Below are 17,094 nucleotides of genomic sequence, written 5' to 3' on the forward strand. Positions count from 1 at the left end.
GTAAATCGTGCAGTATTGATTATCTGAGTTAAGGCAAGAATATGCAGACACACTTTTTCTCCCTATGCAACCCTGTACAGGAAGTCCACCATGAACCTAGTACATTCTATGCAGTTGCTCGATTTAGGATACATGTATACGTGCATATATGGTGGAGCAGGTGGAAATCCTCTGTCATACTGGTCGATGCGAGGCTATCCCCTCGCCTCCACTCCTCAAGTTGGCCGCAAAGGAAACGTGTGCGGTGATTTCACTCACGCTCACTAGCGAGGTTAACTTCCCTAGCATGTACAACACCACGCTTTATTCCCATGATGCGGGCCATGACATCTACATCAACTTTGGCATGAGTTCTTCCCAACGGTATGATGAACTGGAGGGGCACAAGAGTTGGGTCCCATATGTGAGCATAGAAGGCTCATACGGTGCCTTCACTTGCATGAGTTTTCCCTTCAAATATGGGACCCCACCCATTCCCCAGGAGAAGGTCGATTACTGGATACAATGCATATAACTTCTCGTCAACATGAGATTCAAACACAACTTTGTGGTCACGGAACTTACCAAGTTCGGCACCCGCCGGTAGAGACCTTTCTATTGGGACTCGAGGGTCGAGATCCTGTTTCGACCTTCGCTCGACACTTGCATTAGTCTCGACACTCACGTTCTTCCTAGAACGGCTTGGACGGCTAGGCCCGGCCTCATCCGGGGCCACTCTCTTCTTCCCCATAAGGGAAAGGAGTGTTAAGATGGAGAAAATAGTGGTGACAAGCTTAAAGAGAGCCATGGAGGTGGAAAGGCTTTGGGAATGGAGTGAGTTTGAAGATATGGAAGTTATGAGACACAAAAAGAGGGTCTTTGTGCCCAAATAGGTGAGAATAAGATAAATGAAAGGATGAAATGGGTTGTTTTAGAAGAATAGTGGTGGAGGGGTGTAGGATGGGGAGGAAATGAGAGATTTGAATGTGTGGAGAAGGAAATTTGAGAGGGAAAGAGAGTTTTGGAGGGTTTAAAGGTGTTGGTGGGGGTAGGAAGGGATGAAATGGGGTGAAAATGGCAAAAAGGGGTTAAGTGGGAGGTCCCACACGTGGGAGTGACCCCATATAGGCGGTCGGTCTGCGGTGCGCCACCGTCACCGCTCCCCGCTGTGGAGGCGGGTGGTACCGCCGCGCCCCCTTGGGGTGTCCAGCGGTGGCTCCACCCTAGGGCGGTGGCCATCCCCTCATGGAGCGCTGTATAGATGCGTGGGACCCCTTAGGCCCCACCAAATTTTGTGCTTTGGGGTTTTAGGCCTGCACGGTATGTTTTCGTAATTCATCGCGCACATATTCGCGCCTTTTGGATCTGTTCTAGGTTTGGACTTCGTCGTCTAACTATTTAAACTCGTCGACTGACGACCTAGAGGTGATTTGGGTCAATGCACATGATTTGTAATAGCCCCATTGACAATGTATGATATTGTCCGCTTTGGGCATGCACGTGCGCCCCCACGGTTTTGTTCTCGAGGTTTTCCCCCAAAAGGCCTGATACAGGGAAGGTGATTGCTCCACATATAGCCCAAGGTCAGGGCGCCTATCCATCCGATGTGGGACTAACCTTACCCAACGCCCTACCAACAGGAGCATTATTTTCAAAGCCCGACCAATTCCAATGTGACCAGGATAACAACCCATGCTCGGACCACAGCCAGGCTGCACTAGGGTGTTAGAATCCCCCACCCTTAGGTATACATTTGGAACTAACCTACAGCGTTTGGTTTCGCCTGTCGATGAAACTTAGGATCCTAATGTGGTTTTTAGATTCCATCGCTCCCTTTTTAAGTTAGAGTGCGTCAGAGTGTGTCGTGTTACCAATAACCCAGGTCCAGTATTTCCAAATCATGCTCTGATACCATCTTGTAACGCCCTGAATTTCGAGGGTCGAGCGAAGCTCTACTCCCGAGGTTTAGAACATCACTTATGCAGTATGGATGATGATGTTCAGATTTCATCCATATTAATGAGTTAAGCATGAGTGGGATTATGCCAAAACAATATATTATACTCCAGATATAATTAAATTAAGCAAGCGGAAGTCTGAACCATATATATTTAAGCATGTGGGAGTTTTACAAACCTCCAGAGTATGATTACGCAACCGGGTTTAATATATACATGTATTGTTTCAAAATAACAAAATATGAAAAAGTAGATGTGTCCAACTAAGCCAAATATCCCCCTAGTCCTTGCACATTGGCACGAGGTCTATATAGACCCGCCCGAGAGCTAAACGTAGGAGAGCTCTTCCTCCTCATCCATGAAGTCCTGCTCCATCACATAGACTTCGTTATCATCTGCATCTAAACCAGAGTCTGGTTGGTGTTTTAAAACACCATCCCAGGATGGGAATGAGTGGCCAACTCAGTGGTACTATAAGGCAAAGGTTAACATGTTATCAAGTCAATCAAGCAGTAATGATAAAGCAACATAACAATACTTCCTAATTGCTTTTGTTAATGCAGGAATGGAGTGCAAGTAAAGTTCCCTCAACAAGTGATGCCGACACCATATCGCATATGACAACACTACCTCCTGTGCGACTTCCACACCTTTAAAGTACGTCTTAACTAATGCAATGCAATGTATGGTCATGTTAGCCCAGAAGTTAATTAAGCTTATTCATACAGCAGACTTGGGAAGCTAGAGTACCACCCTTTATATCATTGACCTGAACCGAAGGATCCATTTAGGTTCGTTACTCCTAATCAAGCACATACGATAGGCAAGTTGTAGAGTCATCACTCCCAGTGGAAAGCAGTCGATAGGCAAATTCAAAATTTTATACTCGCGGTCACTACGGGGTGACTGATCACCTCGGCGTAAGCCGGTAGCTCGAACACGGTGTCCCATACCACCATGCCTGGCTCACGAGTCTGAGTTGCTCACTGGTGACTACGGGGTGGCTAATCACCTCAGCGTAGGCCGACAGCTCAAACACGGTATCCCATACCACCATGCCCGGCTCATGAGTCTTAGCGGATCGTGATACCATGGTTAAAGTGGGCCTTTATATAAGTAAGAGGTACCTTAGATTTAAATAGTGGTGTCCATACATGGTGAACATATAATAGGCCAACCGGTTTGTTAGGTAAGTTCGATTGGTACGAGCACACGTTGACTTAATTGACATGGAGCACATAAGCACCCATTGTGGCCTAACCACTATCGACAATCATCGTGCGACACGGATTCGTCGAGTTACCCAATGTGGCAAGACTAACTCAGCCACCTGTACAAGGATGATTATCGATTGCCTGGGCCACGTTGTAGCCCCAATCTTACTCAGATGCAGTAGGTAAACACGTGATAATCATATCAGTATTTAACAAACAATCTAAATAAATCCCTCATTTGAACATTTCATCAAATACATTGAACACGTCACCAAGCACTTGCATTTTATCCATAAATTGCGTAGCGGCAAATATGATTACATGAAAGAGACTATACATATGATTAAGGTAATTGAGAATCCTATCTTAATACACTCAATAAATACAAATCATCAACATTTTCTCATTCAGATATTTTATCAAACACTTAAGTTACACTTCACCAAATACATAGACTAGATTAGTTATGACATATATTATGACAATTCCTTACACCAAGAGATCATTATGCATATGACAAACATGTATCTTAGATTAACAGTCATGGCAAGCACAAATCACAATTTCATGTTCATTCAAACATTTCAACAAACACATGGGATGCATCTTGTATTTAACATAGTTCACACACGCATAATATATCGGATACGTTGTATCTAAAACAATATGGCAGCAATCAGGTCAGACAAAAATTACTAGCTGACATTGAAAACCATAACTTAAACATTTATAGTCTGCACCTTTCGTCAGAATACTCGATTCGGACACGGTTCGAATCCTACGTTCCCGAAATGGAACATTGGGCACCTAAGCAATGAAATAGGTTAGCTATTTTATCGATTATTCTATTTGGATCTCTAAATCAAGATTAGGGTTAGGTTTTCTTACCCAAATAAAAGCCGAAAATGATTATGTAGTGAAGTGGAAAGGTGATTCAGTGCGTGGAGTAGTGGGAGAGAATCCCAACGATCTCCCAAAATCTCTCTCCTCTCCTTCCTCTTTTCTCTTCTTTTTCTCTCTTCTCTCTCCTAGGGTTAGGAGCAAATTCGTATGAGGGAGAGATGGGGTGGTTTAAGGGCTTTATATTGGCCCAGAACTGATGCAAATGACCCTAGGGCCATGATATACTTAATTCATATCCAAAGGGCGATTATGTTTGACAAACAGGGCTCATAGGAAGGCCCACTACTCACGTCATAGGGTAAGTTCCCTGATAATGGCTCTATGCCAAGATGTGATTTTTTACGATCGGACAAGTCGATCGACCGTGGAGGACCCGTGTCTGACAACTGTTGAACTTGCTCGATTGGGGCCACAAGTATACGGATATGTGCAGGAAAATTTCCTTTTCCTATAGGTGAAGTTAGGTAAAAAAATTGACGGTCCAAAATCTCCAATTTTGTGCGTGAGCGAATGGCCCAATTCACTTAAGTTTCAATACATTTTCTAAAGATATTCCTGTTTCTCACACACTTCACTCAGGGCTCATGTTGTATATTTCTGGATACTATCTAGGCTCGATTCCCTTGATGGTCATTAAGCCTAGCAGGGCAGACATAACCTATAGTTTCGCGGTCATTGGACTCTCGATGTGCGGTCTAGGTTCGATACGGGGTTTCAATGTTCTCCTTAGAGCGACAGGCTCTTGAAATTTCTCGTAGGTCTTAAGATGATATTGAGTCAGTGATACTCATGGTTTTAGGTCTTCTCATTTGTAAAGATGGTGGTCCAAGCTAAATCCACCGATTATTTAGTTTAGTACTTAACTAAATTTCACCTAAATTATACTATAAGATGAGGTCCTTGGGTAGTTCTATATTTTTTTGGGCACTTTCAGTTAGTATATTATTTTAATTATTCTTTTAATAGTTCATCATCAAGTCTACTTTATCTCTACCAAATTTCATTAAATTTCCTATTCTAGAAAAATTTTAAAAATCCTAGAAGTAGCAGCTGTCCAAACTAATAATTTTTGGATGGTTGTCACGTCATTGCAGATTTAACTATACTAAAATTTTTATTTTATTTTTTATTTATTTTTATATGAAACTAGACTTATCAAGCTTCAATCTGGATTTTAAATCACCTAAATCGGATTTATATTAAGGGAGATATGACTTTTTGTAGTCGTCTTGAAAATATAAAAAAAATTCAGTGAGGGTCCATCGAAATTCGGTGCACCAACGGTGCGCCGCTGGCGGGGCAGAGTCGGCGCGCCCTCTGGTGGTCCTGGTGGTGGTTATGCCACTTAATTTTTGAAATGAGTGTATCTTGCAAAGCAGAATGAGTTAATCGATATGCAATATATGATTTTGGGGTAAGAAAAGCTAAGCTATCCAAATAACCTGGTTATTTTATGAGATTACAAAAGGTTAATGGTCAAAAACCCATTTTATTTAAATATTTACTAATTATTATAAATTTTAGTTTAATAATTATTCTTCATCATTTAAACTTTAGGATTTGTGTCTAATATAATAGTACTTAGAAAAAGTTGAAGAATAAGGTGGTGAAAGGTGAGATTTTTGAAGGAGATGGATTGAAAGGGGGATTTTAGACTTTGGGATTGAGTTTTGAGAGCTTGGAAAGAGAATGGAGTGATGACTTGAGAGTGAAAAGGGTATAACAGACTAGAAATGAGGTATAAGTGAAGTAGAAATGGCCCTAGGTGAAGCCCCTGAGACTTCTATGTGATTCATAAGAGCAAAGAGGGGCCGCTTCTATAAATGAACCCTAGGCTAAGACTTCAGTGTTTGGATTAGCCGGATGGCTTGGTCCTAGGTTCCTTTAATGTCGTTAAGTTCAATCGCTCCCTTCTAAGTCAATAAGGTGTTATGGTAAACCCATTGCCCAAGGACGTCTAACTCCAAGTTGGCAAAAATTCGGGACGTTACAACTTCCCATGAGGTCTAGCTGTATGGGCCCCACCATCATGTGTGTTGAACATCAATACTATGCATTTGATAGGTCCCATTTAAATTATAAGATATCCAAAAATTAGCTGTAGACGGAACTCAAGTGGGTCATATCATCTAAAATCATGTGAAGACATGCTTAAAACATATAAAAGCACTTGATGGAGCCCACTTGAAACTTGGATGCATCTGAAACTTGGTCTGACACCTCATTCAAGTGGGACACACATAATGGATGGGCTGGATTTGTGAACCACATCTCAGTGGCCCCAAAAAATGATTATGAATGTTTTAATGGGAGAGTAACCCCTCTTAACTTTTGTATGTGGTGTAGCCCACACAAGTCATGGATTGATTTGATTTTTAAGCCCGAGTAGGGGTGTACACGAACCGAGCTAGCTCGGTTAGCTTACTCGACTTGACTCGAAAAAGCTTGATTCGACTCTGTTCGAAGCTGAGTTCAAGCTGAGTCGAGCTAATTTTTTTAGCTCAAAAATGAGTTCGAGCAGGCCCCAGCTCAACTTGACTCGGATCGAACTCAGCTCAAATCGAACTTGGATCAAACCAGTTCGGTGACTCGGTTACTTTGATATTGATGTTGCTCACCAAGTGTTTGATGAAATAACTCATAGAAGTGTGGCTGGTGGCAAGGAAGGTATGTATATGAAACCAACACTCTTTTTTGCATGATTTGTATGTTGCCCAGAAGGTGTTTGATAAAACACCTGTAAAACCATGACTGCTATCTCAAATACAGTTAGATTTTAAAGGTGCAATCCAAGTGTTTGTGAAAATGCTTCAATGGAAAACTCGGCTCGAACTCGGTGCGAGCTAGCCTGAGCTGCTGACCAAACCGAGCCGAGCTGGCTAGTCAGGCATGAGGACCGAGCCGAGCTGGCCAGTCAGGCTTGAGGACCGAGCCGAGCCGAGTTCAAACTGAGGTTAGCTAGTGGTCGAGCCGAGTCGAGCTGAGGCTAGTTTGACTTAGTTCAACTCGATGTACACCCCTAAGCTCGAGGGCCACCATGGAATGGTGCGCTTGACTGATGGGGTAGATGTTTGACACGCATCATGGTGGGCCCACACAGCTCGACCTCATGGGATGTTTCCATATTATATATATATATATATATATATATATATATATATATATATATATATATATATATATGAAATTGGTTCTATGCGGACCTCATGGGAACTTCCCATGAGGTATAGTTGTGTGTGTGACATTATCATGGGGAACCCATCGAATCATTCAATGATCAATTTCTATTGCAATGCTCTCATAAAGTAAATATAAGTGAGCAATATAGGTGACACTCTACTTTATTAATTCCATATCTACGGGGGTTCCCTAATATACTAACATTAGATATAGGCTTACATGAAGTGATTGGATATGGAGTCTTGCAGTTCTGGATGAGATCTTATCCTATTCTTCTTATTAGACCCCACCGTGACCTGTGTGGAACATCTACCCCATCCGTCACTGCACCATTCCATGGTAAGCTACAGGCTTAAAAATTAAGTGAATCCATGAATTCGGTGGGCCACAACACATACAATAATTGTGAGGGGTTACCCTCCCATTAAAACATTCATAATAATTTATTGGGCCCACCAAGATGTGGTTCACAAATCCACCCATCCATTATGTGTCCCACTTGGATGAGGGGTTAAACCAAGTTTTTGCCACATCCAAAACTTAGGTGGGCCCCACAAAGTGCTTTTATATGTTTTAGGCAAGTCTTCATATGATTTTAGATGGTATGGCCTACCTGAGTTCCATATACGGGTGATTTTTGGGATATCCCATGACCTAAAGGGTACCCATCAAATGCACGGTGTTGATGTTCCGACAGACATCACGGTGGGGCCCACGCAGCTCGACCTCATGGGAAGTTCCCATGAGGTGGACCTTTTAGTACCATTTCCCATATATGTGTGTGTGCATGCATGCATACTTTTGAGGGTCAAATATTGCATATTGGACCCCAGTTATTGCCTGATTTTACGTACATGATACTGTTTGACGTCTTATTTTAATAATGTTTTTATTGCAAAGTGAATTTAGGAGCCTGGACTGAAAAAGGGTACTAAAAGCATGAATTTAATGCTTAAGAGTCACCAAGGCAAGGGACAAACCTTAAAGGACCGAGATCAAATAATTTACATGCCAAAGATTCGAGAAAAACAAGTGATTAATGATGAAGAGGCTTAAAAATTGTCCTGAACGTAAGATCACAGTGTTCCCGCTATCCGTTCGGCTCGAAACTTTATATTTGGCCTGAGAACCCTAAATTAACCGTACACATCAAATTTCAGCCATTGGATCTTTGTGAAAGTGGCCCAACGGACAGATCAGTCCACAATTCACTGATATGGGGCCCAAATGATGTCTGGATATGCTTCAATTTTGGTCTCAACCTCTTAAAAGGGGTGACAAAACGAATGGACGGAGCAGATTTTACATATACATGACAGTGGACCCCACATGTACATTGCGTGTACATAGGGTACACGTGCTGGTTGTGCACCGGACGGTCAGCCCGGTCAAAGATGAACTGACCCATTTCTCTCTCGCGCGTGCGTCCAGCGACCGGACACTATCTGGCTGGGTTTGGTCAGTGGGCCCCACCCATCATCTGGATCAAAGATCTCGACCGTCCATCTGCTCCATGGGGTAGGGACGACCCTACCTAAGACGTCCTTTTAGCCCCATGCACACATGCACATGTGGATCGACGAAAAATGCAGGATGAACGACGAGTTGATTTGATACAGTGGATCACACCAAAACTCAACCAAAACCACTCATTTCCAACTAGTTTTTCGTTAGGAATTTAATGAGCGAGGTGGACTTTCCTGAAAACATCATTGTGGGGCCGACTGAGCATCACAGCGCATAAACTTTCACATCGTACACACATCCAGTTTTTTCGGACGTTGCGGGGTGTTGTGGGCCATCGTTTGTGGTCGGATGGTTGATTCAAACCGTCCAGAACCTTCAGAGGGGGGTCTTTACCATAGCCATGGTGGCAAAGTGTTCCTTGGACGTCCACCGTCCTGAAATTTGATCCAAACGTAGTTGTCTCTGCGTTTTCCGCTGCTGTTATGCACGTAGCTGCATAACACCTTCTCCACCAACCTAGCCACCGACCTCCTAACTTCTATATAAGAGAGAGAGAAAGAGAGCTGAAGAGGCATCATCCAGGGTAGCCGTGGAGGCGAGGAGTAAAGGCGCGCGCGCGCGAGAGAGAGAGAGAGAGAGAGAGAGAGAGAGAGAGAGAGAGTGGACACGGCCAAGAGTTTCTTCTTCTTCTCTTTTAGTTTTTCTTCATTTATTGTTTTTTTTAAAGAGTTTTTAGTTTGATCATGCCTATGATCGACTAAATCTCTTAGCTAGGGCTAATAGGTGAAACTTGTAGCATGATTAGGATGATTGCTTTACTTTGATTCATGTTTATTGAACTCTCTTAGATTCTAGTTTGATTATGAAGGAATATTTTTAGTTTTTAATGGTTTGTTGTGACTCAAATTACAATGGATCTGCGATTGCTTTGAATATCTTCTTTTCATATTTTGAGATTGTGAAATTAGGCAAACTTGTTGTTCACCATCGTCCCTTGGGCATGGTAGGGTGATGGAATCCTTCCTAACTTTCACAATTCTCTTATGATTGGCTGTGAGATTGGTAAATTGATATTGTTTGCCATTGGCTTCTGGGCATGGTTTGGTGACAGAATCAATTCCAAAACTTCTCCACTCTCATCTATTAATAATTAGATTCATGAGAAGTTCATAAATCTGACAAATCTCTTCTTTCCAATTGGATGAATATGGGACTCTGATTCCAGTTGTGTTATTGAATCAAGCATAGATCTCCCCAATTGCTACAAGTGGATCCTTAGCACCCTAGTTACCACCTTTGAATTTTACCAGCTTTAGTTTAATATTTCACCATTATTCTCCTATATTCTTTTGATTTAGATTGCATCTTCTTCTAGTTCTAGTTCTGGTTTCTTTCAGAATACATACAAGGTTTAGTCCCTGTGGATTCGACCTCAGTCTTACCGAGATTATTACTACATTGCAACCCTACACTTGGGGTTGTGAACAAGTTTTTGGCACTGTTGTTGGGGATTGACGGTTGCTTTTTTCTGAGATTAGCTAGCACTACCAAAAAAATGATCAAAAGGCTACGGACTTTGCTAGTTTTTTGTTACAGACTTAGACCGTAGCTAGCTTGCTATGGCTTAAAATCGTAGATAAAAAGTGCCTAAACCATAACTAAAATCTAACACCTCCACACATTCATACAACCTGAGATAGCCTCATAAGAGACTCTACGAGGCCCATTAAAATGTGTGTGCTCTATCTAAGACGTCTATCCATTTTGAAAGAGAATGTTAGGGAAAGAGCCCAAAAATGGAAGTAGATCGAACGCTTAAGTGGACCACACGGTAAGAAACAGTGGAGATTAATACCTACCATTGATTGATGGTTCAATTGGGCCTTCGATTTGCCTATATGTTGGGGTTATTCCTTATAAAAAAATTACAAAATTAATGGACGGAGTGGATATATCAAATGCATTACGATGGACCCCACAAAGCTCTTGACAAGACCGTCCGTCCAGAACCCGTTAGATGTGCGAGTGCAGAGGGGCTATGAAGGACGGTGCAATGGCTACGGTCCAGAGGACTTTTAGCTACGGTCGAAAACCATAGCAGAGCCGTAGCAGGTAAAAATGTGGAAACCGAGCTGCCTTTTTCTTTTTCCCCCTCTCACCAAACCTTTCATTTCCCTCCACTCCTTGGGAAAAAATGCCATTCCCTCTCACTTCCATCCCTCCCCTCTCTCCCTCCTCCTCTCTCTCTCTCTCTCTCTCTCTCTCTCTCTCTCTCTCTCTCTCTCTCTCTCTCTCTCTCGATCTCCCACGCCCCTTTTCTCTCTCGATCCAGAAGACATCTTAGCAGTGATTTCAGAACTTAGTAAGCTTCGAATATGAGCTTTTTTTCCTTTCAGATTTGCGTATGTGGATCTTTTTAATTACCGGATAATATATTTCTGTATATAGAATGCATCCTTTTACTTCCCCTGCAAACTTAGAATGCTTATATGTGTTGAGATTTATGGGAGAAGCCGAAATGTGGAGTTTCGATTACTGGTGGTCTGGCAGTTCACATTTGTGAAGGGATATGCACCGTTATCGTTTGTAAAGGATGCGCCCATCTTCACTTGTATTGTCTTGAAGCTGAGCCCCATCCAATCTAGGGACGATACAACCTTGTTTTAGTAGTGATGCAAAAATCGATTTGCAAATCATGCTGGTTTTAGGGACGATACGGCCCTGTTTTAGTAGTGATGCAAGAGCATCCTAATGTGAAGGCTATCTCAGTTGTTGGGAACGCTAGGGGAGAGAAGTGGAAGTCAATGTCTAATGTTGAGAAAGCTCCTTTTGAAGCCAAAGCTGCAAAGAAGAAGGGCGAGTATGAAAAGCTTATTTCAGCCTACAACAAGAAACAGGAAAGTATGGCTGATGATGGTGATGAGGAGTCCGATAGGTCGAAATCCGAAGTTCATGATGATGATGAGGAAAGTGAGGAGGAGGAAGATGATGATGATGAAGATGATGGCCTATGTGGCTTGGGGGAGTAAAATCAACGCAGACCGTTGATTCTGAAATGTGTATGATCTTACCTTAGGATACAAGTGGTTGCCTTTCAAAATGGGAAAGAATGTACCTCCCAGAGTGTTGCTATATCTCCCTATTAGAATTACCTGTATATTTATTCATGTTTTCTGCTTCCCTTATCATGTTGGTATAATAATATCATGTGCTCTTACAACACGCCTTAGGCTTTTAACATGAGAGTTTAAGCATTCTCAAAAAATAAAATAAAATAAAATCATGCTGGCTTTAGATGAGGTCGGATTTAGTGTTTGCAGTGCCAATCCTTTCGGCTGATATTGGCTGAGAGTATTGGAATCGTGTGGGCCTGATAACCGATATCACGAAATATTGCATTGTATTGGTGAGATATCGATGCAATCTGATAGTTTGGTGACCCCGCAGTTAAAAACTTGGTATGGATGAGATAGTTGATACCATTCTAGCCGAGAGATTAAAAACTTGGCACCAGTGCAACTCATCATGAGTCCTCAAAGCTTAGAACCAGTGCGACTCATCATGAGTCCTCAAAGCTCATGCTCAAACCCAACATGTGGCCATTAGACTCCACCCAAATCCAGCTAAAGCAGGCTGGACAATAGTTGAGCCTGGTCAGCCCAGCCCACTTTCACCCATATACCTGGCTCTCTAGCAAGTTCATGTTGTTTAGATGAGTAGAGGTAGGAGCATTGTTGTCATTCTAGCATTTGACTTATTGCTTGTTTATAATGCACATCATTTCCTTTGTATGTTACATTTTAGAACCTAAGCCTGCGTCATTTGCCTCCAAAGGTTTTCTGTGAAGTGCATGTGATGTGTGTTGAGGTATGATCACTCATTTTTACGGTTTAAATTTTGTTATCAGGTTTCACCGACAAAAAACTTTGATTTCTCCCGTCCAATGTAAATCTCTGTGGAGACAATTCAAGGCAAAGACAGAATACACTGTAACCCAGGCCATTTCTGCTCAGGTATAAATACTTCATAGATCTTTCTCTAAAAAATAATTCATTATTGTGATTTTGAATGTCAAGTTTAGTTCTTCTTTTTCTTTTAAACCTCCTAATTGTGCATGATGACGTGGATTATCATAGCACATTCACGTGCCACCGTTGTTGTTCTTGTCGGAGACTTCTTGGTTCCTTCAGAAAAGTTGTCTTCCATCTTTTTTTTTTTCGGTGGGCGGAGAACCGCCTTGTATTGGTGGGTGGGGAACTGGCTTATATTGGTTATGTAACACACAAGTACATAATATTAAAATTTAAAACTCTGCCCAGTAGCAATGTGTCAGTGGTTCCAAACCCTGGTAAGGAGGGTTGATGTAAGGGAGGCAGCATTTTGTTGAACTTCTGCCTAGCAGTCATGAGAATCCAATACCAAATAGCTAGGACAGGGCTTTAATCATGGTTGTGGTGGTGAGCATGATGTGATGATGATGTCAAAATTATAGAAAATGCTTGCTTTAGTGCTAATGCTTTCCTTTTAAGTGTTGATATGAAATGCCTCGTAGAATTACCCTATTGAAATTTGAAGGTCAGTTCTTTTTGGAGGAATATAACTGTTTTTGGTTTTTCTTTTTTCTATGACTTGGTCTTGCCTTCCTGTTTGTGAAGTTTGATTGCGTATGCAAATGACTAGAAGTTTTGGGCATTATAATTTATTGAAATTAAGATTGCAGAGTCTCAGAAGATTTGCGAAACCAAAATACATCCACTTTGAAGCTTGAAGCTATTAAAATTGAAAGACTAGTTTAAAAAAAAAAAAAAACTGATGAAAATTCCCATTCTTCTATATATTGTGGTGTGAATACATTTTCAGTGCAGATTGTGCAAATGATGTCTAAGGGAAAGTGATTGGCATACATGCTTTTCACTTTCTTGATGGAAAATTTCAATTGACTTGACATGAGGAACTGTTTTGGATAAACAAGAAGCATTTCACAGCCATTACCGGGGATAATTTATTGCCTCGGTTTCCCCTTTTTTGGCCTTCTTAAGGTCACCAAGTCTTGCTTAACAAGTGGTATGCGATTTCTGTCTTATCAATGTGGAATTCCTCTAAACTTAGATAATAACTTCAACAATGTCCCTCTAGTATGGCTTCAGACATGATACAATGAGATGCTCTCTTGGCATCTGAATGGGGAACAAGTTCTACATGCATCCTACACCACCGCACCAGTACGAGAAAGAATTCCATTATGGTGAAAGTGTGAAAATGACATGAAATAGTTAACAAGTAGATAATCACATTTATTCTATAGCCTTGTGGTTGCCCATTATGACCAGGACCTTTTGTGTTGTAGATGTCACCAAGAACACAAGCCTGTTGGTATCCATTCTCTTTTTCTTTTTCTTTTCTTTTCTTTTTTTTTTTTTGGCCACCCTATATTGCAAATTGCATAGATGCACATGTAAGAAGTTTGCTTTAATCCACATTTCACCCACCGTCAAACAGGAGAGCCATCTGTCTGGTGGATTCGACTATGTAGATTCACTGATGTAGATTCACTGAAAAAAATCAGGTCATTCTTGTAATTAGGTGTGCTTTTTTCGAATAAATGGACGCTAGAAAAATATTGGCAAATATTGTAGCCATCTATTTGTTTGGAACACCTTGGACCGCCTGATGAGCAGACCCCTATTTTTGGGCCAGGTCATCTGATATTGCGGCCCACCTGATGGAGGGCTCATCGTTCAACATGTGCGCCATCTAGTCAAATTTTAGCAGTGGCATACAGAGGGAGCAGCATCATACATGTCTAAAGAAGATTTTATTAGGTTCATTGTTAATTATGTCCAGTTTGTTATTTTCAGGAAGCCCATAAACGTAATAACAATGGGTTACCACCTCTGTGGGCAATGTTTGCCATTGTTGTGTTGGGATTCAATGAATTTATGACTCTTTTAAGGTAATGGCGATGCATTAGTCATGTGATGACAATGGATGCTGAATCGTTTTATTTCTCATCCCTCCAACACCAATCCACCTTTCTTTATAGGAATCCTTTGTATCTCTTCATTATATTCGTTGTTTATCTATTGGCCAAAGCACTCTGGACCCAGCTAGACATCTCAGGCGAATTTTGAAATGGCACTATGAGTAGTAAATCTATGAACACAAGCTTGTTTCATGTGCCCATCCTGTTGTGAAGTCCACATGTTGATATTGTTGGGTTTTCAAATAGCTTGGAGGATTGGAACTTCTAATCTTGTGATTAAATAGGAATTCAGGCTTAATTATGATATTAGCTTTCTTAGCGGAATTCATTGTAGTTGACTGTTATTTTGTTATGGTATTCTAAGGTTATTTACTTTTCCTTTCTGATAATGACCATCATGAAAATTTTGATTTTGGAATGTTTGAGGCATGGGAGACCATGCTGTACTTCATTTATTCTTGTTTTAGGTGTGCTTCATGCTTAGTGGCTAGAAACTTCATCCATGTTGCTCACCTTTTCAGGTGTATATTTTAAAAGAATGGGAATCAATACACTTCAAGAAATTGGCCTTTTATCGACGAACTTTTTACCGATGAAATTTATTTCATCGGTAAAAAGGACTTTTCCCGACGAACTAAGATTTCGTCAGCAAAATAATCCAACCAAGACCGAATATGCTCTTGCCACCATTTACAATGACGACCTAGAAACTTTTAGCGACGAAAATATTTTTCATAGGTGAAAACTATTTTCCCGACAATTTTTTCGTCGGTTAATGTAATTTTTCTCGACGAACAAATAGTTCGTCAGTAAAGGAGTTTTTATCAACGAAAATTTCCATCGGTAAAGGGTGTTTTGAATTTTTTGAAACAAAAAATAAAATTTGATAAAATGTTATTACCGACGAAATTGTTTTCATCAGTAAAGGTGTTTTTACCAACGCAAATTGCCATCGGTAAAGGGTGTTTTGTATTTTTTGATAAAAAATAAATTTTGATAAAATGTTATTACCGATGAAATTGTTTTCATCGTTAAAGGTGTTTTTACTGACGGATGGAAACCGTCGGCGAAAATTTGATAAAATTTTATTGCCGATGAAATTCGTTGTCGGTAAAGGTGTTTTTACCAATGGACATAAGCCGTCGACAAAAATCTAATAAAATGTTATTATCGACGAAATTATTTTCGCCAGTAAAGGCGTTTTTACTGATGGACGTAAACTGTCAGCAAAAATATGATAAAATTTTATTACCGACAAAATTAATTTCGTTGGTAAAGGTGTTTTTACCGACGGACATAAATCGTTGGTAAAAATTGCCATATTGAATTTTTTGATAAAAGATAAAATTTGATAAAATTTTATTGCCGACGAAATTAATTTCATTGGTAAAGGTGTTTTTACTAACAGACATAAACCGTCGGCACAAATATGATAAAATTTAATTACCATAAAGGTGTTTTTACTGACGAACATAAACTGTCGGCAAAAAATGTTATTACCGACAAAATTATGTTCATCGGTAAAGGTGTTTTTACCGATAGACATAAACCGTCGGTAGAAATCACCATATTGAATTTTTTAATGAAAAAAATAAATTTTGATAAAATTTTATTATTGACGAAAATATTTCAGTAAAGGTGTTTTTACCGACGAACATAAACCGTTGGTAAAAATATGATAATTTTCTTACTGACGAAAATAATTTTGTCGGTAAAGGTTGTAGATTTTGGACTTGCAAAGTTCTTACAAGGAAGAGGTGGATACGAATCCACAACTACTGTCATCGCTGGAACCTATGGATACTTGACACCTGGTAATGGAATTTCTACGTAATTCTATTTCAATTTCAATTTTTGGGTCTGATTTGAAATTGTTTTTTACTCAAAAATCTTAAATATTTTTCAGTAATCTTTGATAGAATGTTTGTTTGCATTGTCATTTCACAGTTTGCATAATTCTGTCTTTGCTTCTGAATTTTTTTTTATTAATCCCTTTGAATTGAATCTTGATTTGATTGGATTATATTTGAACTTAATGCATATGAAAAGCATGTGTAGTTTTACAAGAGGATGTGTTTGGATGTACCCAAATCACAAGTAGACCAGATATTTGGGCAAAATAGAACACATGTTGATTCAACAGAACGGTAATTGTAAGGCAGGCTATTGTTTCTTGGCATGAAATCGTGATTGCTGGCATTGCAGATTGGACCTTAAACATTGGAAATCCTGATTTGAGTGGAAATGCATCTAGGGACATCCAAACAAAACCTTAATCGGAGAAGTTCATTCATTCTCCCCAGCTATATTAGAATTCTATTGCCATTTCATTTATCTAAATTGATTCAAAACATAAATGATCTTCCTTCACTAGTTAAATAACGACCGATGTCATCCTATTCCTGATAAC

General features: G+C 40.3%; 2 protein-coding genes across 2 annotated transcripts; both read left to right on the top strand.

Moving 5' to 3' along the window:
• The first annotated feature begins 11,399 nt into the window (after window positions 1–11,399).
• Window positions 11,400–11,880, top strand: LOC131253942 (high mobility group B protein 1-like). Its single transcript, XM_058255035.1, has one exon. It carries the CDS (start codon window positions 11,437–11,439, stop codon window positions 11,728–11,730), a length of 294 nt encoding a protein of 97 aa, XP_058111018.1. The 5' UTR covers window positions 11,400–11,436; the 3' UTR covers window positions 11,731–11,880.
• Window positions 11,881–12,477: 597 nt separating this feature from the next.
• LOC131253943 (protein ROOT HAIR DEFECTIVE 3-like) lies at window positions 12,478–15,012 on the top strand. The gene is made up of 3 exons (XM_058255037.1): window positions 12,478–12,714; window positions 14,560–14,654; window positions 14,745–15,012. Exons 1-3 carry the CDS (start codon window positions 12,571–12,573, stop codon window positions 14,830–14,832), a joined length of 327 nt encoding a protein of 108 aa, XP_058111020.1. The 5' UTR covers window positions 12,478–12,570; the 3' UTR covers window positions 14,833–15,012.
• The last annotated feature ends 2,082 nt before the right edge of the window (window positions 15,013–17,094 follow it).

This window comes from Magnolia sinica, chromosome 8 (genome assembly GCF_029962835.1).
Source record: "Magnolia sinica isolate HGM2019 chromosome 8, MsV1, whole genome shotgun sequence".
Classification (NCBI taxonomy): domain Eukaryota; kingdom Viridiplantae; phylum Streptophyta; class Magnoliopsida; order Magnoliales; family Magnoliaceae; genus Magnolia; species Magnolia sinica.